Source organism: Papio anubis, chromosome 7 (genome assembly GCF_008728515.1).
Source record: "Papio anubis isolate 15944 chromosome 7, Panubis1.0, whole genome shotgun sequence".
NCBI classification, from domain to species: Eukaryota; Metazoa; Chordata; class Mammalia; order Primates; family Cercopithecidae; genus Papio; species Papio anubis.
The window spans coordinates 124,437,218-124,464,958 of NC_044982.1; the positions used below are offsets into that span (position 1 = coordinate 124,437,218).

The 27,741-nt window shown below is 53.6% G+C and overlaps 1 protein-coding gene across 2 annotated transcripts; it reads right to left on the reverse strand.

Annotated features, from left to right (window-relative positions):
* Nucleotides 1-2,837: 2,837 nt before the first annotated feature.
* Nucleotides 2,838-27,741, reverse strand: PLEKHO2 (pleckstrin homology domain containing O2). 2 transcript variants are annotated; one of them, XM_003901058.5, is made up of 6 exons: nt 27,601-27,741; nt 21,015-21,164; nt 14,790-14,906; nt 9,571-9,675; nt 8,005-8,103; nt 2,838-4,703 (listed from the first exon to the last, which is right to left on the reverse strand). In XM_003901058.5, exons 1-6 carry the CDS (start codon nt 27,610-27,612, stop codon nt 3,714-3,716), a joined length of 1,473 nt encoding a protein of 490 aa, XP_003901107.1. In that variant the 5' UTR covers nt 27,613-27,741; the 3' UTR covers nt 2,838-3,713. The 2 variants fall into 2 exon arrangements, with proteins under 2 accessions (XP_003901107.1, XP_021796338.1); XM_021940646.2 differs by lacking the exons at nt 8,005-8,103; nt 9,571-9,675 and having other exon boundaries at nt 27,601-27,740.

A 27,741-nucleotide genomic window follows, 5' to 3' on the forward strand; every position in this document is an offset into this window, starting at 1 on the left:
AAAAACTAGTGGGGCGAGGTGGCAGGCGCCTGTAGTCCCAGCTACTCGGGAGGCTGAGGCCGGAGAATGGCATGAACCCGGGAGGCGGAGCTTGCAGTGAGCTGAGATCCGGCCACAGCACTCCAGCCTGGGCCACAGAGCGAGACTCCGTCTCAAAAAAAAACAAAAAACAAAAAAACAAAAACAAAACTATATGTATGTGTGAAAAAGAGAAAGTGCTCAAAAGAGAAAACAGGTCAATCTTGCTAGAGTAAATGGGTGTTCTTTGCACTGTTCTTTTTTTTAATTTTTTTGAGACAGTCTTGCTCTGTTGCCCAGGCCGGAGTACAGAAGCATGATCTCGGCTCACTGCAACCTTCACCTCCCAGGTTCAAGCTATTCTCATGCTTCAGCCTCCGGAGCAGCTGGGATTACAAGCACGCACCACCACGCCCGGCTAATTTTTGTATTTTTAGTAGAGATGGGGTTTCACCATGTTGGCCAGGCTAGTCTCGAACTCATGACCTCAGGTGATCTGCCCACCTTGGCCTCCCAAAGTGCTGGGATTACAGGCATGAGCTACCATGCCATGGCCTTTGTACTATTCTTATTCCTGCATTTTTTCTCTAAGTTTAAAAGTATTTCCGCCCGGCGCGGTGGCTCAAGCCTGTAATCTCAGCACTTTGGGAGGCTGAGGCGGGTGGATCACGAGGTCAGGAGATCAAGACCATCCTGGCTAACCCGGTGAAAACCCGTCTCTACTAAAAAAATACAAAAAACTAGCTGGGCGAGGTGGCGGGCACCTATAGTCCCAGCTACTCCGGAGGCTGAGGCAGGAGAATGGCGGGAACCCGGGGGGCGGAGCTTGCAGTGAGCTGAGATCCGGCCACTGCACTCCAGCCTGGGCCACAGAGCGAGACTCCGTCTCAAAAAAAAAAAAGTATTTCCAAATGAAAAGTTTAGTTTTTGAAAAGCATTGTTCCTTGTGACACTTAGCCCCCAGCCGTAGAAACACTGGGGGTGGGGGTATATATCAGAAGGGCTTGACTTTAGCAAGAACAGAATGCTGGACAAGGTGGCTCATGCCTGTAATCCCCTTTGGGAGGCTGAGGTGGGAGGATGGTTTAAGGCCAGCAGTTTGAGACCAGCCTGAGCAACATAGCAGGACCATATCTCTAATAATAATAATAATAATAATAATAATAATGGGGGCCGGGAGTGGTGGCTCATGCCTGTAATCCCAGCACTTTGGGAGGCCAAGGTGGGTGGATCACGAGGTCAGCAGTTCGAGACCAGCCTGACCAACATGGTGAAACCCCATCTCTACTAAAAATACAAAAAATTAGCTGGGTGTGGTGGCGGGCGCCTATAATCCCAGCGACTTGGGAGGCTGAGGCAGGAGACTAGCTTGAAACCGGAAGGTGGAGGTTGCAGTGAGCCGAGATTGCGCCACTGCACTCTAGCCTGGGCATTAAGAGCAAAACTCCATCTCAATAATAATAATAAGAAGAAGAAGAAGCAGCAATAATGGAGCACCAGGAGCAGGCAGTATCCCAGCCCAGCTTATGGAATGGGGGCCCTAGTACCGAGTTTGGGGGACTGGTGATGCCAATCACCAACTGCTGTCTTGGAGAAGGGCAGCCCTGGAGCTGGCACCCACAACAACAAACAGGCTTGAGGCAGTGAAGTTCCATAAAAATGGATTTATTGCCAAACTTTAAGAAAGGCGCTTCATAAGCAGAAGACACAGAATGCCACCCTCTTCAAGGAGGCAAGCACAGAATGCCACCTTCCTCAAGGAGGCAAGCTAGGCAGGCCCTGCATGTTCTCACTCCTCTCCCGGAAGCCAGCTTCCTGCCTAGGGCCCAGGCTGCTAAGGGATGGAAATTAATAGCATTTGGTCACTTGAGGTGGCCTCAGGGAGAGTGGCTAGGCCTAAACTTGTGACCTACATGCAGGGTCTCTGCACCCACAGACTCTGCCCTCAGTCCAGCTGCTGCAGTTAGCTACTTGACAGAGGAGGGAACTGAGGCTCCAATTCCTGGCAGTAGTTGGCTTGGTTAAAGCCCCAGCCAGCCATGGTTGCTGGTGGGGGAAGGGAAGATGGCAGGGGATCACATGATTGGGCACCTGATGTCCTTCTTGCTCTTGTCCTGGAGCAGATGGAGGGAAAGGCAGACTGTGGCATGGGGGCCCAGTTTGTGCAAGGAGGCCGATGGGGGCTCCCAAGCCAGCGCACTGCTGCTCACCTCTGCTCCTGCCCCATGCAGCCATAGAGGACATCTGCCCCTCCTGATCCTTGATTACTACCTCAAAAACAAAGTGACAGTACAATAACGAAGGCATTGACCTGTGCAGCAAGCCTCAGCGGGCTCGGGGAAGGGGGCAGAAAGACCAGGGCATGTTGCTGTGACCCTCCCTTTCTCTCTTTCAGTAAACAAAAGTGCACATTCAGAAATCTGGGCAGGTCCTATCAGAAGCTGCTCCCACCCCACAGGCCCCAGGGAGAGTGGCTGGACCTCGGGAGCCAGGGCATCTGCACCTACAGGCTCTGCCCTCAGTCCAGCTGCTGCAGCACGATGGAGACTGGATGTGCCCCTCAAGTCAGGGACAACGTGGGGGACAGGCTGGGAGAGGACCAGGGTGCAGGGATGGACCAGGAAAGGAAAAGAAGAAAATGTCTCTTCTCCTAGAAAGTTACAGGAGAGCAGCCCATCTGGGGCTTGAAGGCGGGGAAGTGGCTTCAGACACCAACATACCCCTATCAGCATTTGAAGAAATGACTGGGATACTGGACCTGTTTCGGCTGAGAAGGACCTACAGAGACCCAGATAAATCCCCATCTGAGGAGGCACAGAAGTTGGTAGGGATTCTCTTCTGAAGGCTGACATATCATTACAAGTAAGGTTTTCTAATGTGGACATCAGGGCCACTGTGGGATTCACCTGTTCAGAAATATACAAGGCTGGACACTATCTAGGGGCAGAGACTAGACTAGAGGACCCTTTAAGTTTCTCTTCTACTCTTGAATCCTCCAGACCTAAGCCCTCCAATCACAGCTCACCTGAGAGGAAGGGGCTGCAGAAAATGTCCTTGTTTTGCAAAAAAGGAAACAGGGCCAAAGAGAGAGAGGTCACACAGCTAACGTCCTCCTCACAAAGAGGCCTCTCCAGCTCCAGCTGGGTCCTACATTCCCCGCAACTGAGGGATGAACCTAGAGCCTGGACCCAAGGCCTCTGCAGCTACTCAGAATAGGTGGGAGGGGGCTAGCTTTGAGGCTGCCTTAGCCATGAGGCTCTTTGCCTGGAAATAGTTGGAGATGGGAGCTGCAGGGGGCTCAGCTGTGCTCTATTCAGAAGTCAGGAATGTAAACTACTGGGGATGGGTAACAGAGATGATGTCATTCCCAGAAACCCCAAGTGTCACCCCCAAAGCCCTGGGGCAGTTTGGAACACCCACACAAACACATAGGTCCCAGCGCGTGTGCTCCCAGCCCCAGCCCAGCGGCCAGGCCAGATAGCCAGGTGGTAGCCCTGGATGGCACCTGGCACCACTGGCCAGAGCAGAGTAGGAAGGACACCAGGAGTCTCTTCAGGTCATGGCCAAACCCTGACATGCCCGATGGCCCTCCTGCAGCCATTGCTGTAGAAGCAGAAGCACATTTCTCAGCAGGGTCGGGCCTTGATGGACTTGACGGATGGCCAGGAGGGATGGTGCCTCTGGCCCAGCAGGCCCTAGGGTGCACTTCTCCTGTAGAGGGTCACCAGCTCCTTCCGCTTCTCCCTTAGCCCAGGTGCTTCCTGGTTCCGCTCTCCCGAATCTCTCATTTCCTGCAGGACCTGGGTGGCCTGCCTCAGCTGCTCCACAGCCTGGCTGAGCAATGTTTCGGCGCTAACAGGGACTGGCTCACTGCCCAGCACCTTGTTTAACAGTTTCTCTGTCTGTTCCGAGGCCACCTTCACCTCCAGCTGGGCCCGATATAGCCGTTCCCTGGGCTGCAAAGGACGCCGCGGGCCTTCCCCAAGCAAGTCCCCAAGGGAGGAACAGCGGGGATGGAACTGAGGTTGCAGGTCCCAGGGGGGCAGTGCTGTGGATGTTGTTGCATCCTTTGGGGGAGTTCCTGGGGTGCCCTCAGCCTGGGAGGGCTTGGCAGGTTCAGGACTGTCATCCATGCCATTCACTGAGACCTGCGCTGTGCCTGGAGCAGGTGGCCCAGAAGCCTGCATCTCACCCATGCAGGCTTTCAGTTTCTCCGATAAGATCTTGGGTGGGGGTGTAGGGGGCTTCCCACCCTCCCTGGGGGCAGCCTCAGAAGTCTCTGAACAGGGTGCCTGGGACGGTTCTGCACTCTCTGCAGCAGGGGGCTCCTGGGAGCTGGGGTTCTCCCAGCTCACCTTCAGTTTGTCAGGCAGGACGCTGTTGGGAGGCTGCTCAGAGCCACTGTCTTCCTCTGCTGGGGTCTCTGAGTCTTCTTGGCTCTCAGGGGAGACCTCAGAGCTTGCTGAGACAGGGGTTGGGGCTCTCTCCCCTACAGGGGTATCCACCCTGTCACCAGGGCTGGTGGTCTCAGGTGCTAGGAAAGGCTTGGTAGGAGGCATGAGGGGCCGGGGTGTCTCCCGAGGTTGGGCTTCACTGACATCATTGCTGGGGGCAAACACCTGTGGCCCACTGTCCAGAACATCAAGATCCAGGCGCAGAAGCCCGTCAGAAGCTGCGCTGGCCACCTGGTGGGGGGATGGTATACGGGTGTCATCTTGGCTGATGAGCCATTGGGTCAGGTGTGCCCACTGACATGAGATCTTACCCTCTCCCATCCAGGTTGTCCAGGCCCCCAGCCCCCCAGCCTCCCTCTGTCCTGGCTTCTGTGGCTACTTGATTAGAAGCAAAAGTGATTTCTTGATGAATCTTCCTCTCCTTTCCCTCACCACCAAGAATTCCCTGTTTTGGAATCACAGGCCAGGAAGGTCACAGCCAGGGTCCTCTTGGAGCCCCAGGCTGGTTTCTGGTATACTGGACCTAGACTGGACTATACTAGCCTGGGTGACAGGGGACAGAGTTCCAGCCCTGTATCTAACCCCTACCTAGCTGTATGGCCTTCAGAGGTTCCCTTCTCTGCAACCCACCTATCCATCATCATACCCAGGGTCCCCACAACCAGTTGGTCAGTCAGAGACAGGACCAGGACTCAAACATCTTCCAGTTCATCTTAAGCTCACTGACTTCTGCTTGCTCTTCCTGGAGACCTCTGTTCCGTCTGCCAGCTTCTCTCCAGACTTTGCCTGTCCAGCTGCTCGGCAGCCTGTGCCCACTCTCCTCGTGTCATCAGATGGGGTCCCAGACCACAGCTAACCGCCACAGAACAGCTGCACCAGAAAGCAGCTACCCACCCCCACCAGGCACCCAGGACCAATAGGGATATACAGCTAGCCCCACAGTCATGAGACCCTCCCAGAGAGCCTCAGAGGTCCCAGCAGGGCTGGGAGGAGGCCTTTCCCAAGGTCCCTCAGACGGTGGCGGTCCTGGCTGGGATCCTCACTCTCCCCTGCCACCTTATTTTTCTTAAGAGATGGGGTCAGTTGGGCGCAATGGCTCGCGCCTGTAATCCCAGCAGTTTGGGAGGCTGAGGCGGGCTGATCACCTGAGGTCGGGAGTTTGAGACCAGTCTGACAAACATGGAGAAACCCTGTCTCCACTAAAAATACAAAATTAGCTGGGCATGGTGGCACCTGTAATCCCAGCTACTTGGGAGGCTGAGGCAGGAGAATTGCTTGAACCCGGAAGGCAGAGGTTGCGGTGAGCCAAGATCATGCCATTGCACTCCAGCCTGGGCAACAAGAGCGAAACTCTGTCTCAGAAAAAAAAAAAAAAAAAGGGGGGGGGTCTCGCTCTGTCACCCAAGCTGGAGTGCAGTAGCATGATCACAGCTCACTGCAGCCTCAGCCTCCAGAGTAGCTGGGACCACAGGCATGTGCCACCATGCCCAGCTAATTTTTTGTTAGTAGAGATGGGGTCTCCCTTTGTTGCTGTCACTCCCTTTTACACATACACAGGATCTGGCTGACACATGATATCAGGCACTGAGGACCACCAGAAAGTCACCTCACCACACACACACACATACATACATACATACACACACACACATACACACACACATACATACACACACACATACACACACACACACATACACACACACACATACACACACATACACACACACACACATACATACACACACATACACACACACATACACACACACACATACACACAGCTGCCTCCCTGAACTCTTGTGTGCAGAGGGCCCCTCCCTCCAAGGCTAGCCCTCCCCACACCCGTCCCCGGCCCCCCTCAGGCATTCCTTTTCTCTGTGGCCACCTCAGTGCTCCCTCTGCAGGATCCTATCCCTTAGCTGACAGACAGGCACAGGCTGCTGCAACTCAAAAACAAACCTCCCATGACCTTGGGTCCCTCCCTCTGGCAAACCCAGCCCTGCACCCCAGGACAGCCTTAAATTGACTCCTTTTAGAAAATATGCTGCAAGGCTGGGCGCAGGGGCTCACGCCTGTAATCCCAGCACTTTGGGAGGCCGAGGCAGGCAGAACACGAGGTCAGGAGTTCAAGACCAGCCTGGCCAAAATGGTGAAACCTCATCTCTACTAAAAATACAAAACTCAGCCGGGGGTGGTGGAGGGCGCCTGTAATCCCAGCTACTCGGGAGGCTGAGGCAGAGAAATTCTTGAACCCGGAAGGTGGAGGTTGCAGTGAGCTGAGATTGTGCCACTGCACTCCAGCCTGAGCGACAGAGCGAGACTCAATCTCAAAAAAAAAAGAAAAAGAAAATATGTTGTAAATGGCACCGCCTTTCTTGTCCTTGGTCCTGCCCTTGTGACTTGCGGCTGCCAACCTAGCTGATGCCCACCAGGTCTTGTGCCCATCTCTCTCCAGATGTGCCACTTGTCTCTGGCTTCCTCTTTCTTGGCTCCCTGCTGGCTGACCTCCCTCCAATCCCTAAATGTAGCACTTGCTGAGGTTCTTTCCTGGCCTCCAAAATCCTCCCCTGCAGCATTAGCTCCACTGGTCTAAAAGAGGCTCCTCCCTTCCCCCCTCCCCCTTGCCCATACCCTCTCCAAATTCCCTGTGCCCAGGGCCTCCATACTCCCAGTCTCCAGGCTTGGGGAACCTCAGACAACCTTCCCGTGGTCCAATCCCTGGATTCAATCACAAGGCCAGGTGGCTCTTGCTTCCTAATATCCTCCCATCAACCCCTCCCTCTTCATCCCCTCCAGGGGCCTGGAAAGTCGCCTCTCCCATCTACTTCCTGGCCCCTGCCTCTCTCTCTCAACCCAACCCATCCTACCCAGAGCCTCAAACTGACCTCTGGAACGCACCCTCCCTTCCTGTCCCCAGCTTCTTCATCCAAGGCCTCCACAATTTCCTCCCTATAACCCCCTTCTCAGACCAATCTCCCAGGCAAATGGAGCTGCTCTGCGTACCTCAAACCCTCCCGCTGTGCCTCAGCTCACAGCACTCCCTCCACAGAGAATCCCCTGACTCCAAGTCCACCAAGTGAACCCCTCCCATCCTTCAAGGGTCAGCTAAAATGCCAGTGGCTCCTTGTGGTCTCTCCTGCCCTGACCTCCTAGAGCCTTCCTCCACACAAAAATCAGACACAGCTCTGCTTGGAGCAGTCTGTGGAACAGGCCTATTTTTCAGCTGGAAGCTGAGCTCTGAGGGGCAGGGACTGGCTTCAAGGGCTTCAGTTTCCCTCTGGCACCAACTCTGGCTAAGGACAGATTCAACATTTGTGTGTGGATTGAACAAATGGAAAAGGCCACAAGCTCAGGGACGTCCACACCCTGAGCACATATAACACAGGTGCCCCATCACTTCCTGTCTACTCAGGAAGCCCCGGCTCCAGGTGTCCTCAGGAAAAATGTGGCCCCAAGCCTGGCTGCCTCCCAGAGGAGCTGAGGTCCTAGGCTCAACTAATCCCCCGATCCACACTGGGCAAGGCCCTACCTCCTTCAGGTGGACTCTTGTTGGCGGCCGGCGCCGCTGGCCCCCTCGCACCCGGTCCCGCGTCACATGCTCCAGGGCACAGCTCTTGTCCACCTTTACCTGGAGGGAGGGGGAACCAGATCAGCCCCTGCCAAGCCTTGGGGAGTGCGGGAAGTACCCAGGCTGGACCTGGCTTAGAGGCAGGGTCAGTGCCCCACCGCTGTCTCTCTGGGCATCTCCCTACCCTGGCCTCTGCTTCTCTGACTCTGCAATGCCCCTGGGGTCTCTTGCAAAGTCTGAGGCTCTCCCTCTCTGCAGCTGCCGTTTTCCTCAGTCTTCCTGCCCAAATATGAGCCATCGGTCCTTGCCCCTGAGTATATCACAAATATATAAGCAGCCCTGAGGTGGCTTTGGGGCTTAGGTAGGAGAGAAGGTAGAAAGCAGCCCATGCTCCCCTGGTACCTGGTTTCTGGAAAAGGTCTGCCCTGGCCTCTGCCACTCTCCCAGGACCCCTGGGGAGAGCCCAGGAGAAAGCAGGGCCTCTGCCCCTTGAGCCTGGAAGCCTGGAGGGCAGCATCTTCTCTCTGAGGGTAACAAAAGGGGTCAGGATTGGCTGGGAAGCCCCAGAGTAAGAGTCACATGGGAGGTCCAGACTCAGAACCCTGGAGCAGCCTGGCCCTATGATGGGGAGGGGGGCTCAGGCCCACATGTGACTCCAACTGTCTCTGTCCCTCCGTGGAGAAGCGGACTGTGGGTTGAGGCCCAGCCCATGGCTCCTATGGCCTCTGCCAATATCTACGATATGTCCCATCATCTCTCTCCCATGGAATGGGGACAGTTTTCTCCCAGGTAGTGAAGGGCTGAGCATGACATGTAACACAGGATACGACATAGGAGTTACGGGCTGGGAGTCGGGGGACCTGGGTATTAAGAGGGGACTTGCTTGGAAAGATATGCTCCTTAACATAATCCAAGGCATCACTGTAGGGGGCCCCTAGGTCCATTTTAGCCCAAATAACCAAAGATTCACGATGTCAAAGACAAATCTCCCTAGGAGATCCTGGCCCTCGGGATGCTCTGCCTGCCCCAAGCCAGACTGTGGCTACTGCTGCCACAGTCCCCAGTACAGCACAGGGGGCAGAGGTCTGCAGGGCTGAATGGTCATTGCAGACAGAGAGGGAGGCCCAGAGCTGAGAGCCAGCCTGCCCTGGACCTCATGAGCAAACTGAAAAGGGAGCTTTCGGGTCACTCTGTATCGCTGTCTGGCCTGGGCCCACCTGCTGCTTCCAGCTGAGGCCAGGCTTAGAAAGGATGCATGCTGCCACCAGTCCAGTTCCAGCCCACCACTTATCTGCTTTCCAGTTTAAGACAAGTTACTTAATTTCCTTAAGCCTCCATTTCATCTGTAAAACAAGGACAGCACCACCTACTATGAGGGGCTGTAGTGAGGACTACAGAAGGTAACAACAATGCCCTATAGCAGTGACATAATCAAGGGGTGGTCTGTGGTGAGGAGGGGCAGGGTCCTCTCCTAGATCACACGCAGTGGGAAAGGAGACACAGAGCTGTCCACAGACTGCATCGCACCTCATCGAAAGCCTTGTTTTTGCCTCGGTTAATCCCTTCATTGAGGGCTTTGATCCAGGATTCCTTCTCCTCCCCGGTGGGTGCCTGGAATTTGATGTCGCTGACCTGCGGGCAAGATGGATGGAGTAGATGGCAGATGTTTAACAAAGCTCACATTTGGCATGTTAAGGAGGCTTCCTAACCTAGATCCCAAAGTCAAACCAAAATGACCCCACAGTAAGTATGACACTGGGACTTTGGGCAAGGAAAGGGAAAGATCTCACAGAGAAGCCCTCCCTACTGCCCACCAGCATGCAGCTGGGTCTGAATTCGAATCAGCCTGGCCTTGTGGAATCAGCCAGGATCTGGTCCAGCTCCATGGGACTCCCCCAGGCCAGCTGCCTGGGCTCCGGGCTTCCGTTTACTCTGTAAAGTAGGAATAGCCCCATTCTACATTCAAACCCACCCCACACCACCCCTGAGTCCATTCCCAATTCAGGTAGGAGCTCTGAGCTCCTGTTAGAATCAGAGGGTGGCTCAGAGAACCCTGACCCTGCCAGGCCCAATGGCCAGACAGGAAGTGAGAGGAAGGAGTGAGGCCATGGAAACTGAGGGGCTGCCCCATGCAGTGGATATGGCAGTAGGGCCTCTGAGTGAGACAGTCCACCACTTACAGGTGTCTGACCTCAGGCCTCAGTTTCTTCACCTGTGAAAGAGAATACCACCAGAACCTGCCTCATGGAGCCATGGAGATCATTTTTTAAATGATGTATCCAATTTGTACACCCATGCTCATAGCATTGTTCGCAACAGCCAAAAGGTGGAAGCAACCTCAGTGTCCACTGACAGACGAATGGATAAGCAAAGTGTGGTCCATATGTACAATGGATTATCAGCCAGCCTTAAAAAGGAAGAAAAATCTGACACATGCTACAACAGGGATGAACCTTGAAAACATTGTGCTAAGTGAAATAAGCTGGACACAAGAAGACAAAAACTGCCCGATTCCACCTATATGAGGTACCTAAAGTTATCAAAATCATAGAGACAGAAAAGAGAGTGGTGGTTGCCAGGGGCTGGGGAGAAGGGCAATGGGGCATTATTATTTAATGAGCATAGAGTTTTAGTTTTACACGGTGGAGAGTTATGCGATAGATGGTGGTGATGGTTGTACAACATCATGAATGTATTTAATGCCACTGAATTGTGCAATTTCAAACTGGTAAAGATGGTATATTTTTTTTGACCACAGATGTTTTTTTTTAATTGGGGGAAAAAAGATATATCTAAAGTACTAAATCTGGAGCTGGGCAGTGAATACTCAGTAATAGGAATTAGCACCATTGCCTTCCCTCTGGACAAAACAGTTGCAGTTTCCTCATCTATAAGATGGGATAACACTGCCTACTACCAAGCAATGCTGAGGAAATTAAACATAGTAGGTGCTCAGTAAATAGTTCTTGAATGAATGAGCCGACAAATTAATGAACTGGCCCAAGTTTCCTTCCCTCACCGTTTTTGGACCACTGCCTACTCTCTGACCGCAAGATGCCCTAGTCCTTTGTTGGCAGTCGCCAGCTTGCCCATCCTCCGCCCTGGTGTTAGATAGTACCTCCCCTCCCTCCACTCTCCAGTTATGTAACACCGAGGTCGGCCTGGCCCCCTCAGCATCCTCATTATATAATTTCCTCCTGGCTGCCACTGCCTCCTCCTCATACAGGGCCCTGGGTCCCACCCCCACCACGCCAGGCACAGCCAAATGCTCATTTGCATGACCAGGGTAAATTCGATCCTGGAAGCAGATCTTCAGTTAAGTCAGAAACCCCAGGGCACCTTGGCAACTGCCTCAGCTCAGCCATCAGGGCTGCTGGGGGCTCAGGGAGGGACCACACTGCATCCGGGGTCGCAAAGGCTACCCAACTCTGTGATGGGACCTGCTAGAAGGGAAGTCTGGGGCCAGCCCTTCTACCCAGCTGCTGCTCCTATTCACAGGCTGTGAACCCTGCATGGTGCAGGATTTAGCATCCAGGGAGCTTGAGAAATCTACAATTGAACTCAGGAGCCAACGGAACAAGAGGAGGCCAGAGAAGAGCAGGCCTAGAAGTCCAATTACCAAGTTCTACTTGCTTCACTACTCTGGACCTCAAGGGGACAAGAACAGAACCACTGGACCCAGCCCAAACTGCAGCTCCTTCCCCACTGGCCCAGCCCACCTGAAGCAGACTGCCTCAGCTCTCTTCTGCTCCCTTGTGAGAAGCAGAAATGGCCTCAGGGAAGACCTATTGTGCAAGCCAAAAGGTTCCCACAGGAGAAGGAAGACAAGGTTAAACAGGACCCAGCTCTACCCTCCTAAGGAACCCTGTATCTGGCTGAACGAGCCAGGCATTCCACAAGGATGACCAGAATAGAGACAATTAGAATACCAAGAAGTTACCAGCCTGGGCAACATAGCGAGACCCCATCTCTACCAAAAATATGAAAATTAGCCAGGCATGATGGTATGTGCCTGTAGTCCCAGCTACTCAGAAGCTGAGGTGGGAGGATCACCCGAGCCTACGAGGCAGAGGCTGCAGCAAGCTGAGAAAAGGCCACTACACTCCAGCCTGGGTGACGAGTGAGATCCTGTCTCAAAAAATAAGAATATCAAGAAGCTGCGCCTCTCCCCCAAAGTCATGCTGAAGGGCCACAGGCTGTACAGGTCCCTGCCCTGAGAACTTCCAAGAAGCCCCAGGACACAGGCACTTCTAGGAGCTTAGATGCTAACAGGACTGGCCACAGACTAGGTCCACAAGGCCTGGGAAAAGAGGAAGGACAAAATGGCAGAGAGGAAAAAAGTGGGAGGGGAAGAGAGGAGGCAGGAAAGAGGAAAGGGCCAAGCTGGCTGAGACCAGCAGGGCAGCAAGGCCCAGCAGTGGCCACCCTGCTTCCTGGCAGCGTCTGCCTGTGACCTCATGGGCCGGGGTGTGGGGCTGGAGAAGCAGGGGGAGAGGGGCATGTAAGACATTGGAGTCTTTGTTTATTTGATTAGAGGGGAAAAAAGGCGGCCTCAGGACCAGACAGCCAGGGTCATGTGACCTCCTGGCCGGCTGGAGGCCTCACTGAGGATGGGGAACACCCAGGCCGCTGAGAAAGGAGGGTGAAAGGATGTGGGAATGCGGTGCCCTGGGCCAGGTCCACCAACTGACCTCTGGAGAGCCCCAATCTGTGTGAGCTCCTGGGGTGGGGAGGGTCAGGGGCCCTTGAGCTGGAACCAGGATGCACTGTTTCATCCGCAGCACCCACCGCTTGCTCCACAGCCCCATCTCCCAGGTGATTGTCCTGTTCTCAGAGCCAGCCTAAATTCTTACAGGGTTGGGGGCTGGGAAGGAGGATGTTGGCTGAAGCAGCTGAGAACACAGCTGCACAAACAGGCTTCTCTGAAGGTGATGTCCCACCCTGAGCTGAGTCCAGCCCACCTAGTCTACTACCAGCTGATTCTCGGAGCTGGGGAAAAGAGATGGCCCACAGAACAGCACAGGCAGAGGCCAGAGAGGCTAGCTCTCCCTCCACCCCACATCCACATAGCACACTAAGACACACACCCAGACAGACACACGGCCAGGTGAGCACTCAACTGCATTTAAAAAAGGTACACGCACAAGGGCCAGACACACCGGTGGCAGATCTTCACACAGAACATAGTTTGCATCTCATCTCTCTCAAACACACATCTACATGTACAGCGCCCACTCAGGAAGGAAGTGGGTCTCCAGGACAGGGTTGGGGCTCCAGGGCTTGAAAAGATTAAAATGTGACTCCTTTTGTCCTCAAAGAGCCCTAAGCAGCAGATGGTCAAGTGAAATCTGGGCCCAGTCCCATAAACCCTCAGAACACTATAATTACACCAGCCCCTACCCTTGGACACACTTCCAGCTCCCAGTATCACAGCTCCACAGCCCCCTCCACTGCTATCTTGGTTGCTTCTGTGCCCCCACCCCCTGCAGAGTAGGACAAAGGGTCAATGAGTAAAGCATCTTGGTATTCAGGGTCTGCAGAGGACTGGGCTCCCATTCCCTAAAGCTGGGGGACAATGGCCTCCAGCAGGCCCAGACCAGACTTGCTCCCCAACCCCCAACCTCTGTGACTCAGCCCTATTCTGCAAGGCTCCACATGACATGCAGAGGACAAGGCAAGGAATGGCCCAGCCGCAGATGGGTGCAAGCTGGCGAGAGGTGCTGTGCACGCCAGCCTCAAATCTGAACTCGCTCCTGACATCTGGTGGGTGTCAACACCCACCAGACTCCCTGCCAGAGAAATGTGGTGCAAACAGCAAACTTCATCTGCACACACAGCATGTCCCAAGGAAAGACTCTCTCAAACCAGGGACCTTTCCCAGCTACAGCCACAAAAGGAAAGTGCAAGGGGAGGAAAGCTGGAGGGCTGCAGGCCTCCCAGTCCTGAGTCCAGGATGGGCCCACCCAGAAAGGCCTGGGATGAAGGGAGGCTGCACCCTCCCGCTCTGCCCCAGGCTACATCAAGGTGTTGAGGCCTGGCAGGGTGGAGGCCTCATCCACAGCTCTCCTGCCTCAGCCCTGGGCCTCCCCCAGGGTCTGGGGTAAAGCCAAGTACCCCACCTCCCAAACGCTACTTTCCAACTACAGCCTGGGATGGAGGGCCTGGGCCTGCAAGGGGAAGACGAGAGCAGAGCTCTTTCAACAGAGCCCTAAGTGCATCTCTTTTTTTTTTTTTTTTTTTTTTTTTTTTGAGACGGAGTCTTGCTCTGTCGCCCAGGCTGGAGTGCCGTGGCCGGATCTCAGCTCACTGCAAGCTCCGCCTCCCAGGTTCACGCCATTCTCCCGCCTCAGCCTCCCGAGTAGCTGGGACTACAGGCGCCGCCACTTCGCCCGGCTAGTTTTTTGTATTTTTTTAGTGGAGACGGGGTTTCACCGTATTAGCCAGGATGGTCTCGATCTCCTGACCTCGTGATCCACCCGTCTCGGCCTCCCAAAGTGCTGGGATTACAGGCTTGAGCCACCGCGCCTGGCCTGCCCCCTAAGTGCATCTCTTATCAACTAGGGGCTTGGAAGACTCCGAGACAAAATGAGTAAAGGTCTGACCTATGGTGGCTGCTAGGGCTGAGCCTCAGCCACATGCAACAGAAAACAGGCTTTTTAAAGGGGCCAGGCCTGCTAAACCTGCTTAGGCCTCCCAAGGCGACTCTGGCCTAGAGGGAAATGGGGCAGCAGCAGGCTTCTTCCTACCTTGTTCCCTGGGGATCGCAGCAGGATAAAGCGGTGTTTCCGCTTGAGGAGGGCACGAAGGTCCTGGCACTTCTCATAGCTGCCCAGCTCCACGGTCTCCACACACTTCTGATCATCCTGGGGAGGGAGACAGAAGGGACATGAGCTGGTGACAGTCAGACCCACCACCACCCTCAACCACTCACGCCCCAGACCCTGATCCCACTCAGTGAGGACATCACTTGGTCAGAGCGAGGACCTCAGGCTGCCAGTCAGTCACCAAGATGTGGTGTCCAGACCCTGGCAAGTGCATGCTGGCTGGAGGGATGCCCATGAGGCTCCCCATCCAGATGGGAGACGGGCACATAGCCCAGAGGCGGATATGTGCCTAAGGCCAGAGGAGGAAACAGGGGAAGCTAGAGAGGCTAAGAAAAGGCTGTCTGGGGTCCAGCCATGCCCAGAGGCCAAGCAGAGATCTCTGGAAGAGACAGCCACAGGAAGAATGCAGAATGCCACAAAATGGCAGGCAGGGAGTGGGATGGGGACGAGGGACAACAAAGACTTTCCAGGAAGAGCCAGAGGGAAGTGTGAACAAGGCACATTTGGGGCTACATGCCCTGCCTTCAGCACAGCCATCCTGAATTGTGTTTCTCACTCAGCATCATCCCCTGCTGAGCCTTGGCTTGGGAGAGCAGCACCTCATCCAAGGCTGCAGGCTACATACAAGCAAGAGGCAAGGGCTCCTTCAAGCGCATCCCATCCCCACCCCACCACTTGGAGGCCTCATCATTAGAAGGGCCAGTGGCCAGGACAGTGTCCAACCTCTTCCTGGCCATCTCTGGACACTAGCCAGGCTGTCTTCCTGCCCACCACCCCTGATATTTGAGTGTGTTCTCTACAGGCTCCACCCATCAGGTGCCTGTCCAGCAAGCTGCCTGGAAAAAGCTCTTCCCTCAATGGTGGTCAACTGGTCCTCTTCCAGGGAAGAACCAACTGGAACAATTTCCTGGGTGTGGCACTCTCATCCAGGAGAGTCTAGGGAAGCAGAAGCAGATCCTTTGGCGGGGGAGGGTACGCCACCCTGGGACTGGCCAAAAAGTTAAGGAAACTCTTGCTGATGTTTAACAGAAGGAACCTGACACTCATGAGCACTTCTGCATCCCTGAGTCTCTGAACCTCATGATAACCCTGAAAGCCTACAGCCCCGTATCTGCCTCATTTTAGAGAAGGAAAGAATGAGGCCTGGAGGTGAAGGGATTTGCCCTAGGCACACAGACCCAAATACAAGGGGCAGGGCCCCAACTCAAACCACAGCCTCTGACTCCCAGGCCAGGGCCCTTTCCAGCACAGCACACTCCTGCCAGTCACAGGCAGTAGGTTGCTCTACACAAGGGGTCCTCCAAGGGTGGGACCTGGGCCAGTAGCATCAGCACCACCTGAGAGCTTGTTAGAAATGCAAACTCCTGGCCAGGCGCGGTGGCTCACACCTGTAATCCCAGCACTTTGGGAGGCCGAGGCGGGTGGATCACGAGGTCAGGAGATCGAGACCATCCTGGCCAACATGGTGAAACTATGTCTCTACTAAAAAAAAAATACAAAAAAAAATTAGCCAGGTGTGGTGGCGGGCGCCTGTAGTCCCAGCTACTCGGGAGGCTGAGGCAGGAGAATGGCGTGAACCCGGGAGGTGGAGCTTGCAGTGAGCCGAGATTGTGCCACTGCACTCCAGCCTGGGCGACAGAGCAAGACTCTGTCTCAAAAAACAAAAGGAAATGCAAACTCCCAGGCCTCATCCCCACTCAATCATAAACCTAGGGAAGTGGGCCTGGCAATCTGTGTTCTAACTAGCCTTCAGGGATTTTGATGGATGCAAATTTTGTTTGTTTGTTTGTTTTTTGCTTTTTTGAAACAGAGTCTTGCTCTGTCGCTCAGGCTGCAGTGCAGTGGCATGATAACAGCTCACCGCAACCTCTGCCTCCTGGGTTCAAGCAATTCTCTGGCCTCAGCCCCCCAGGTAGCTGGGATTACAGGTGCCCACCCCCACACCCGGCTAATTTTTATAGAGATAGGGTTTCACCATGTTGGCCAGGCTGGTCTCGAACTCTTGACCTCAAGTGACCCACCTGCCTCAGCATCCCAAAGAGTTGGGATTACAAGCTTGAGCCACCACCCCTGGCCTGGATGCGAACAGTTAAGAACCACTGCTACTAGCCTGGCCAACATAATGAAACCCTGTCTCTACTAAAAATACAAAAATTAGCTGGGCATGGTGGTGTGCGCCTGTGGTCCCAGCTACTCAGGAGGCTGAGGCAGGAGAATCGCTTGAACCCAGGAGGCTGAGGCTGCAGTGAGCCAAGATAGCACCACTGCACTCCAGCTTGGGTGACAGAGTGCAACTCCGTCTCAAAGAAAAAGAACCACTGCTTTACATCAGAGGTTCTCAGTCTTGGTGGCACCTGGGAGCTTTTAAAAACCCCAATGCCCAGGCGACATCCCAGACCAATTATACCAGGATCTCTTGGGGGGCAAGGCCCAGACCTCAGGATTTTTTAAAGCAGATGACTGTACATCTAATGTGGATAACCACTAATCGACTCTCTCGTCAGCCCCTCGGAGAAAGGGGAACAGATGGCCAAGGTGGCCTTATCTCTCCCAACCTGGTTCAATCAAGTATCTTTTCTTTTTTGCTTCCATCCATACATCCCTTTCCAATCTCTAGCCTCCAATACCTTCCAGATTCCTCAACTAAACACATGGACCAGAAAAATCCTCCTGCTCTGAGAACTCCCCATCATGAACCCCTGAACTTGAGTGCTCTCCATCCCATCACTTACTGCTGGGGGGATGCAAACATCTACAAAGCACCTGCAAGGTGCAGACACCCTACGAGGTGCTAGGAGCAGAGTCCTGCCATGGGAAGACACAGTCCTGACTCCCCGCTTGGCCATCTTTCTCTACCCCATTCTCTATCTATCTGCACATCCTTCTGTTCCCCCAACTGCACCCTACAAGAAGCAGCCCCCAAGCAGAACATATAAAGGACCAGTTTTCTGAGTGCCTGGTTCAGATTGAGAACTCAGGAAGTCTCCTCCTCCCCAGGAATCTGGAGCAGGGAAACTGCCCAGGGAAGAATCCTTGCTTGAGAGAGAGCAGCTTACTTGCCCCATGTCCACAGGCCTCCACTAACTGGATCACCACTGGCCCGAATACATCCTCCTTTGCCTGGGAACAAAAAGTCCATCCACCTCCACCACTGAGCTCCCAACAACTGCCTGTCCTGGGTCTCCTCTCCACCCCACCCAAGACGCTGAATCATCCCAGCTCTTCTGCAGCTCAGAAAAACGGATAAACCAGCAGGCAATGGGTGAGGGAAGCATCTTTGGAATGTCAGCCTCTCTGACAGCAAAGAAACAGCCAAGAGCCATTCGCGTTCGTTCGTTCGCCTAGTTCCTTACATCAGAAAGAGGAATTGAGCTAATAAGCATTTCTCAATTCCTACTCCCAGGCCAAGCTCCCCCACCCCCGAGTGCTAAGTTCTTGAAATTGCATTTACATTTTTAATAGCAATCTTTTTCAAAAAAGGAAAAAAAGCGTGATTTAGATTTTTCATGTTTGGGAGATGTGAAATCCTTCCTGCTTCCCAGCTGTGGCCAGATGTGGAGAGGCAGTTTAGGACAAGTGACAGTACCTGACAGGCTGACAGCTGAAAGCCTGTCACTTAACTCTCATGGCAGCTGGCACTGGAAGAAGCTGTGACAACCCCCTTTATTGGTAAAAATATCCCCCTGCTGCCTCATTCCCAACTGTGGCACATCCTATTTTGGTGGGAGCAGCAGTAGAGAACATCTAGGGGTGCTGTCTACGCACCCTCATTCCCTTGCCCTCTTCCCACCTCTTCTCTGACACCCTAACTCCATGAGCCAGCAACTCAGGCAGGTCAGACAAGGTGCTTCTCCGGGTTGCCTAACCTTTCTTGTCCTGGGACAACTGTGAATTTGCCAAGATAGCCTGAGGCAGGCTGGGAGAGGCCAATGAGGAAGAGGCAGGCTCCCCCTTCTTTTGCCCCCAGGCCAATTCCTCCCCAGGTATTTCATCTGTCAAAGGCATATTGTGCTACCCTGTTTTCAGTGGATGGGCTCTCCGATAGCCTCAACCACAGCACACAAACAGCATCTACAAGGAAAAACCACTTTTCTTCCTCAAGTCTTCACCTACATCTTAATTGACGCTTATTTAACACGCAAGGATGCTAACATCCTTGGTTGTCCAAATCCCAAGCCTGCTGAAATCAGAAGGGGAACAAGCATCTGAAGTGGGAAGAAGTGAGGGCTATTAGAGGCACAAGGACAGCAGAATTGCAACTTGATGTTAAAGGAGAAAGAAAAGCTGAGAAGTACAGCCTCCTGCCAGTTCAAAACAGAGAGGCAATGTGCCTCTCTACCCCTATGCATCTAGAGAACCCACTCTGCAGGTGGGTCTGACAGGTGATGACACTGAGCCTCCAGGGAAAGGTTTTATTTAGGCCAGCATCTTCTCTTGAAGAAAGCAGAGAACATTTAACATATTTTAGAGATTTTCTTGCAAAAATAAGTTCTGGGGTTTACTCGCTGGTGTCTCTTGGTAGAAAGCATGCTGGATTTGCTTCTAGACCTAACTCCTCCATTCACTGAGAGATGCTGTACAGTCATCTTGTCACCCTGAGCCTCAGTATCCTCTTCTGTAAAACATAATATGATGACCACTCTCATGGGACTATTGAGATTTGTCACAGGGAGATACCTAAGAACGTATCTCCAAACAAGTACAAGTGCTACTTATTATTTCTTTTTTGTTTTTTTGAGATGGAGTTTTGCTCTTGTTGCCCAGGCTAGAGTGCAATGGCATGATCTCAGTTCACTGCAACCTCCACCTCCCAGGTTCAAGTGATTCTCCTGCCCCAGCCTCCCGAGTAGCTGGCATTACGGACATGTGCCACCACACCCAGCTAATTTTGTATTTTTAGTAGAGATGGGGTGTCTCCATGTTGGTCAGGCTGGTCTCGAACTCACGACCTCAGGTGATCTGCCTGCCTCGGCCTCCCAAAGTGCTGAGATTATAGGTGTAAGCCACCACGCCCAGCCCGCTAATTATTATTTCTACTACTACTGTTTAATGGAGCAGGCTTCAGTTTTCTACAACATTCACTCATACAGAACCTTGATCAGGGACAGGAAAAGACTTGCACACTAGATGCACATACAGTTCAAAGAACTCTCGGCCGGGCGCGGTGGCTCACGCCTGTAATCCCAGCATTTTGGGAGGCAGAGGCAGGTGGATCACCTGAGGTCAGGAGCTCCAGACCAGCCTGGCCAACAGGGTGAAACCCTGTCTCTACTAAAAATACAAAATTAGCCGGGTGTGGTGGCTGACGCATTGATCCCAGCTACTTGAGAGGCTGAGGCAGGAGAATTGCTTGAACCTGGGAGGCAGCAGCAGCAGTGAGCTGAGACAGTGCCATTGCACTCCAGCCTGGGCAACAAGAGTGAAACTCCATCTCAAAAATAATAATAATAATAATAAAATAAGAGGGCCAGGCGTGGTGGCTCACACCTGTAATCCCAACACTTTGGGAGGCCGAGGTGGGTGGATCATGAGGTCAGGAGATTGAGATCCTCCTGGCCAACATGGTAAAACCCCATCTCTACTAAAATACAAAAAGTTAGCTGAGCATGGTGGTGCGTGCCTATAATCCCAGTTACTCCGGAGGCTGAGGCAGGAGACTTGCTTGAACCAGGACCCAGGAGACAGAGGTTGCAGTGAGCCGAGATCACGCCACTGCACTCTAGCCTGGGCTACAGAGCGAGACCCTGTCTCAAAAAAAAAAAAAATAGCTGGGCATGGTGGCGTGCATGCCTGTAGTCCCAGCTACTGGGGAGGCTGAGAGAGGGGAATCACTTGAACCAGGAGGCAGAGGTTGCGGTGAACCGAGATCCCGCCACTGCACTCCAGCCTGGTGACAGAGCAAGACTCCATCTCTGAAAAAAAAAAAAAGAAGTCTCATCTTATCTAGAAACCCTAGAATTGCCCCCGGATGTATTGTCCCCATATACAGAGACCCAGAGAGGATTAGGTACTTGCCCAAGGTTGCACAGCATGGCAAAAGTGGAGCAGGTCTCCTGGCCCCAAACCCAGGGTCCTCTTACTAACTTGACTGCCCTCACTTTGCCCCTGTCCCAGAACCCCCAACCTCAGGGCCAAGCAGGTCCTCACCTCATTCTCATAGACCAGTAGCTGGGCCTGGCAGAGGAGCAGATACCGGTCTTTCCAGAAACCCAGGAGGCCCCCACTGCTCTTCTTGATCCAGCCAGCCTTGTCCACCGTCTGTGCTCCTCGAGGCTTCTCACCCGCTTCCTTCACACCCTGTAACATAGCACCAGGACATACCATGAGGGCTGCTACCATGGGGTCACAGGTCACAGGTTCACAGGTCGCACAAGGGATGTATCCCTATGCTAAGTACCTAATGACATCATCCTATGTGAGCTTTCCCGCAACCCCCAAGGCAGATATTCCTAACCCAGGATCAGAGCTAATAACAGCAATAATAGCAGCAGCCACTTTACTCTGAGCCACTGTATAACATTTGATACACATAGTGTCATTTAACTCTTACAACTCCCCTCCAAGATGGTAGCCTCATTATCCATACGTTATAGCAAACTAAAGCTCAGAACGGAGAGACGACTCAACAGAGGTGCAAACCACGGCTAGAGGACAGAGCCAGAATTCTAAGCAGGTCTCTCTGACCCCATGTTTTTCCCACTCCACCATTCTGCTTTCATGTGTTCATTCAGTCAACAGAGGTACTGAGTGCTTACAACATCATAGGAGAATAAAAGTAAGGCAGTCTCTGTCCTCAGAGCTCACAGTGCGGGAAAATAGGAGTTGAACAAATAAATACCCAGGCATACCCATTAACCTGTGTGAAATGCTATACCGGAAATACACAAGGGGCAGTGAGAGGACAGTGGGGGGACCCAGTTCAGGTTGGGGTGGCCCAGGAAGGCCACCCAGAACAAAGATTGGAAGGACAGGCAGGCTGAGTGGAAATCTGCCTCTCTACCGCTATGCTTCTAGAGAACCCACTCTGCAGTCCCTCCCGCTTCCCACCCAAAGCAGGAGGCTCCTCTCCCCTCCTGCCCACTCCAGGCAAGGACCTTAGGGTGGCCACCACATCTAGTGAGGGTTCCAAGTACTCTGTCTTTGACCACAGGCTGGCACAGGAGTTAAATTCAAGCCCTTCTCCTGGACTTGGGTAGACACTCTGGAGCCTTGGAGCCAGTGACATCTTGTGCCTCACCAATTGCCTGCTTGGGTGGCTGGGTGCCAGGTACATGCCTACCAGATGAGGTTGGGGTCAGATCCACTTCTAGGTCCCCAGCACCCAGCCCTGTTCTTTTACACATAATGGGTGCTCAAGAGGTACCTGTGAAATGAAAATAAAAATACACCCCCTTTGCTAACCACTTTGCTTCACTGATAGGTATCCAGAGTCTTGAGTATGAAGCGGGGGGTGAAGGAGAGGGGATCAAGAATGTGTCAGAATCTAGAGCCTGCTAGAAGGAAATTAGCACTGACTAATTTTGACTACATTATCATTTACATAAAATTCAAAAAAGGGGCCCCAGTTAAAAGAGGTGTGCCTCTCCCCAGGGATATCCTGTGGCCACAGCTGCCTTTGGAAGAACAAGCCCAAACAGATGTAAGCGTGGTGCACTGTCAGGAGCTGGGCAGACCTGGCTTCCCTGGTCTCTGTCATGGCAGGGGAGCCCCAGCCTTGTTCTCACTGTGGGCCCCCGCCCCCTTTTGAATCGCACATTCTAGTAGTGGGGAATCTGGGCTTAGAAGCTGCAGTCATGCAGACTGAGGCAAACCACTTAACCTCTCTGAGCCTCAGTTTCTTCATCCGTGAAATGCAGCTACTAACAGCAGAAGTTGTAAGGAATCCAACTCCATGAGGGCAGGATTTTTGTTTTGTTCACTCCTGTACCCTCATTACCTAGACAGTGACTGGCACATAGTAAGTGCTCAATAATCTGTTGCTGAATAAAGGCAAAGCATATAGAGCAGTTCCCAGGATGCCCTAAACCTAGTAAATGGCAGCTGTCGTTATTGTTACCATTGTCACTGCCATCCCCTCTGGCACTCAGGGACCCTCTCCCTGGGCCCAGTTCCCAAGTCAGGACAAGCCCTTTCTGGTCTATAACTGCTGGCCTCAGATCTCCAGGAGCTCCAGGAATGTGGGGTCCCCCCTTGGGGTCTCCCTAACTTGTAGATGGCAAGAGAAATGGGGAAGTGAGGTGGTCCAAATGGTCTTCCCGGGGCCAGGTATGGTGGCTCATGCTTGTAATCCCAGCACTTTGGGTCGAGATGGGCAGATCATTTGAGGTCAGGAGTTTGAGATCAGCCTGACTGAAACCCCATCCCTACTAAAAATACAAAAAATAGCCGGGTGGTGATGGCGCACGCCTGTAATCCCAGCTACTCAGGAGGCTGAGGCAGGAGAATCGCTTGAGCCAGGAAGACACAGGTTGTCGTGAGCCGAGATTGCACCACTGGACTCCTGTATGAGTAACAGGATAAGACCCTGTCTCAAAAAAAAAAAAAAAAAAAGTCTTCCCGGATATAAGACCAAGGAAGCAGGACGCTGGCTTCCACCCTGTCCAGGAGAAGAAGGATTTCAGCACCCTTTGACAAGGAGAAGGCTCTCCCATTCTATCATGCACTCGACTCCCATTCCCCACATCACCACTGACACCTCCAGGGCCCTAACACCTTCAGCAAGCCCTACAGGCCGTCACAGGCCCAGGGCTAGAAGGGAAGAACAGGGAAATGGGAAACCCCACCCCCACGTTTCACACTGACAACCCTCTGACTGCAACAGCAACAGCAAGCACAGCACCACCAGCCCCTCCCAGGCCTTCCACATGATGGGCAGACTCTTGGTTTCTCTTAAACAAGGCAGTGAGGTCTGTGGAGTGTGAAGCTGTTGCCCAGTCACCCATCTCTGAGCTCCAAGCCTCTTGCTTTCAGGGGACCCACCCACCACCCTATAGGATCTCACACCCCTTTCTAAACTCTCTCCACTCATGACCTCTCCTGAAAACTTTCTACCCTCTGGAAGCTCCCTAGGGCCACAGCTGGAACCTGTGCCTAGATCACTGTCACTTCTGGGCTGGTGTAGCCCAGAGAATACCGTGACAGGATTACCTACAGAAGCAAGTCTAGGTCCTTAAAGGATGAATGGGACCAGGGCAGGACTAGGCGAAACAGCACTTTGGGATGGAGGAGGGGACAACTGACGGGCTGCAGATGGTATGACCCACAGCCCAGCCACAGAAACAGCCACCCAGGGGAGGCCTGGCTGGAGGCCAGAGTCCTACTTGCCTCCAGCCAGCCCCCTTCCCTGCCCCTCAGAACCCCTCCCTCCAGGGGGCCTGGCTATGCCCCAGTAAGTTTTAATAAAGGGCCCCTCCCCTTGGCAGGGCTCACAGGGGAGGTTTTGTCCTGCTCAGCCCAGTTTCTCGGCCTCCTCTCCTCACTGAGCAGCTGACCACTGTTCTTCCTGTTTTGCCCTCTCCCCTCCCATCCCTCCTCACCCAGGCCCTTTCCTGCCCACTGTGAGCAGCTCCTAGGCACCCCTAGGCACCAGCCTGCCTCCTTTGGATCACTCATTAAAAAAAAAAAAAAAAAAAAACAAAGCCAGGTCACCTCAACTCTGTACACAGAAGGGGACAGATGAAACCATAACACCAGTTATGAGAGACAGAGACTAGAAGAAACCTGATTGGCACCTCACATCCCAGGAAGTTTATGACAACCTTTGCTCTTTGACTAAACCCAGCGATGTTCTGACCCAACTCTACTAAGAATCCACTGTGTCACAGTCCCTTGCCCGGGCATTCAGAGAGAGGAAGCACAGGCTCTGCCCCAGGGCAACTTCCAGTCTGAGGTGGGTAACAGATACCCCGCATAAGTCCCCTGTCTGGTGGGGAGCGGGTAATCTCCTGCTTGAGAGGCTCCAGCCTATTGGCAGAGACATAGCACTTACCCAGAGGGACGTTCCTAGCTCTCTGATGAGGTAAGGGTTTGGGGTTCATTTGGGAGACCCCTGCAGAAGGTAGGGTTTGGGGAGGGCTCTGAGGAGGGGAAGAGACACACGCCTTGGTCCAAAGAAGGCAAGGCACGAAAGGTTATCAAAGCCCCTGCCCTCTCAACCCCTTTTCTATAGAAAGAGAAAGTACAGCCCAGAAAGGGCAAGAGATTACTCCGTGGGACAGAAACAGTACTGGGACAGGACACTGCCCTGCTTGTCTCTAGATGGTGAGTGCAAGTGGACAGCCTAGAAGCCAGGGAAAGGCATGACTGCTGGCAGAGGACAGAGCCCCAGAGCAGAGAAGAGAAAGCCTAGGTCCATGATTTCTACCCTTACTCCAATGGCAGCAATAATACCCCCACTGATACTCGCAGTTTTCCCAGCTTTTGCATATACATCATCACATTGCTCAATCACCCACCCTTTTCCTTTTACAAATGAGGAACCGAGGCCAGGAGCATACAGGTGGGCAGATGTCCAGTACCCAGACCAGCACCTCCTCCCCAAGCCTCAGCCTGACAAGAGCTACCAGCCCATTGCATAGAGGAGGTCACTGAGACTGAGGGACCTTAGCCCAGGGTGGCTGGGCACAGGGAGGAAGCTGAAAGCTAGCAGGAGGGCTGAAAGTAGCCATGTGAAAGTGAGATGATGAAGATGGCCTGGGATCATGGGGCAGAGCATGTGGCTATGACATAAGAGGTGTTTTAGAGAAACAAAGATGGGCACTGAGGCCTAGTGCAACAAGCGGAAACTACTGGGAGAAGTGGGAGGAAACCAGAGTTAGGGATGCCAAAGGGGAGTTGGGATAGGAAGCCCCTGCTATGGGGGTGAGGCTTGCAGGGGCTTGGGTAAAGCGGACAAGACCTTAGACGGCCCAGATATTTAGATAGCTTTGAGCATCTGGGAGTCAGAAAGTGGCAATATAGGCTGGACGCAATGGCTCATGCCTGTAACCCCAGCACTTTGGGAGGCCAAGGCAGGTGTATCACCTGAGGTCAGAAGTTCGAGACCAGCCTGACCAACATGGAGAAACCTCGTGTCGACTAAAAATACAAAATTAGCCAGGCGTGGTGGTGCATGCCTGTAATCCCAGCTACTCGGGAGGCTGAGGCAGGAGAATCACTTGAACCACGGAGGTGGAGGTTGCAGTGAGCCAATATCTCGCCACTGCACTCCAGCCTGGGCAACAAGAGCGAAACTCCGTCTCAAAAAAAAAAAAAAAGAAGATAAAAAAAGAAAAGAAAGTGGCAATGTGAGAGATTCAGGACCAAGGGGAGTACAGAGCTGAGCTGGGCCCAGGAGGTGTCCGGAGAACTTCCCTTAATTAGGGGCCAGAGCAGATCAAGAGATGGAGTAATCCTGACCCACATCCTCTGGGAGCAGGGGAGGGGCCCTGGCCAGAGAGCCCAGTCCTTGCAACAGGGGCCTGGGGAGGGCAGATGGCAGCCCCACCCAACAGCACGAAAGAAACCGCAGCAAATCACAGAGGCCTGACTTTGCCCCCTACCTTCACCTACTGAGAGAAGGGGCCACTGTCAGGCCAGGAGTAGGAGGAGGACAGGCACTATATTTTGTAGAAGAGGAAATGAAGGCCGAGAGGGGAAGTGACTTATCTACCACCCCACAGAAAGGCAGGGCCTGGCCTAGAGGGAGCCCTGATGGAGGACCACTAGCTGCTCCTATCCATGGCCCCGGCAAAGTGGGAAGTGGGCACTGAAGGGACACGGGCAGCCTGGTCCACTCTGTGCTTCCCAGCTGGCCAGGGTTCCCCCAAGGCAGAGAGCTTCATCTTTCCTTCCCATCCAAGGAGGCAAAGATATGCCCCTTCCCTTGGCTGGGAGGGCCTGAAGCTGGGACCCCCTCAGGGGATAAGAAACAAATTCACCTTCCTCTAGACCCAACAGGCCCCTCCTTTTAACTTAATCATTCCACAGGCACATATTAAGTGCTTGCTGCGTGCTGGACCCTCGGATAATGGGGCTGCTGGGAGAAATGAGTTTGCAAGTAAAGGGCAGAGGCAGGGGCAAGACCCGATGCCAGGCCAAGAGTGTTCTGAGTGGTTAGAAGGAGGCTCCAGGGACACAGCTGGTCCAGCCCTCGGGTGGGGAAGGCAGGGACCAAGATCAGACCCTAGGTGGGCCTGACCCCTGATTCCTTCCCTACAGCTGCTCAGATAGATGTGGGGCGGGAAGAGAGTGGGGGAAAAGGAGATACAGACTTATACAAGGGAGAAAAAAGCAACTTCTCCAGTCCTCCTGTCACCAAGGCATGGTCACATCCTTGAGACAGGAATCCCCCAACACACACACACACATACACACACACACACAGAGTCAGGATCCGACCTGGCCGGTACAGGGAGTCAACGGTAATCGGGGTTCGAGCCCAGTCACCCAGGCCACTTTCAGCAAGTCATCAAACTCGCTGGAGTCTCAGTCTCCTGGTCAATCCAATGGGAACAGTAACAACCACGACGCCCCACAACTGGTGAGAAAGTCAAAGAGAATGAAGGAGGACGCAGACTGCGAAGTCCCCGATATGGATCCCGCTCCCCGCCCCTGTCCCATTTGCCCAGGCTCTTCCTGAGGTGAGACTGACGGGAGTGGGGCGGGCAGGAACGAGGGCCTGAGCCCAGGACCGCTAATCCCCGTGAGGGGCTCGAGGACCCCAGCCCAAGGCCCTGCCGGGCCCCGCCCTCACCTCCTCCTCCATGGCGAGTCCGCCGAGATCCCACCGCTCAGCCGCTCGCTCCCGGCGCCGCGCGGAATCTGCCACCGCGTCCACACCCGGCCGGGAAGCGACTCTTTGCGTTCTGTCCCGCCGGCTGCCGGGGGCCCAAGA

Excerpts from the sequence above, each read along its gene's own strand:
- PLEKHO2 (XM_003901058.5), bottom strand. Across the intron at positions 9,676-14,789 it reads TGCGATCCCCAGGGAACAAG|GTCAGCGACATCAAATTCCA; the intron begins GTAGGAAGAAGC and ends TCTTGCCCGCAG. Across the intron at positions 8,104-9,570 it reads AAAACAAGGCTTTCGATGAG|GTAAAGGTGGACAAGAGCTG; the intron begins GTGCGATGCAGT and ends CCCTCCCTCCAG.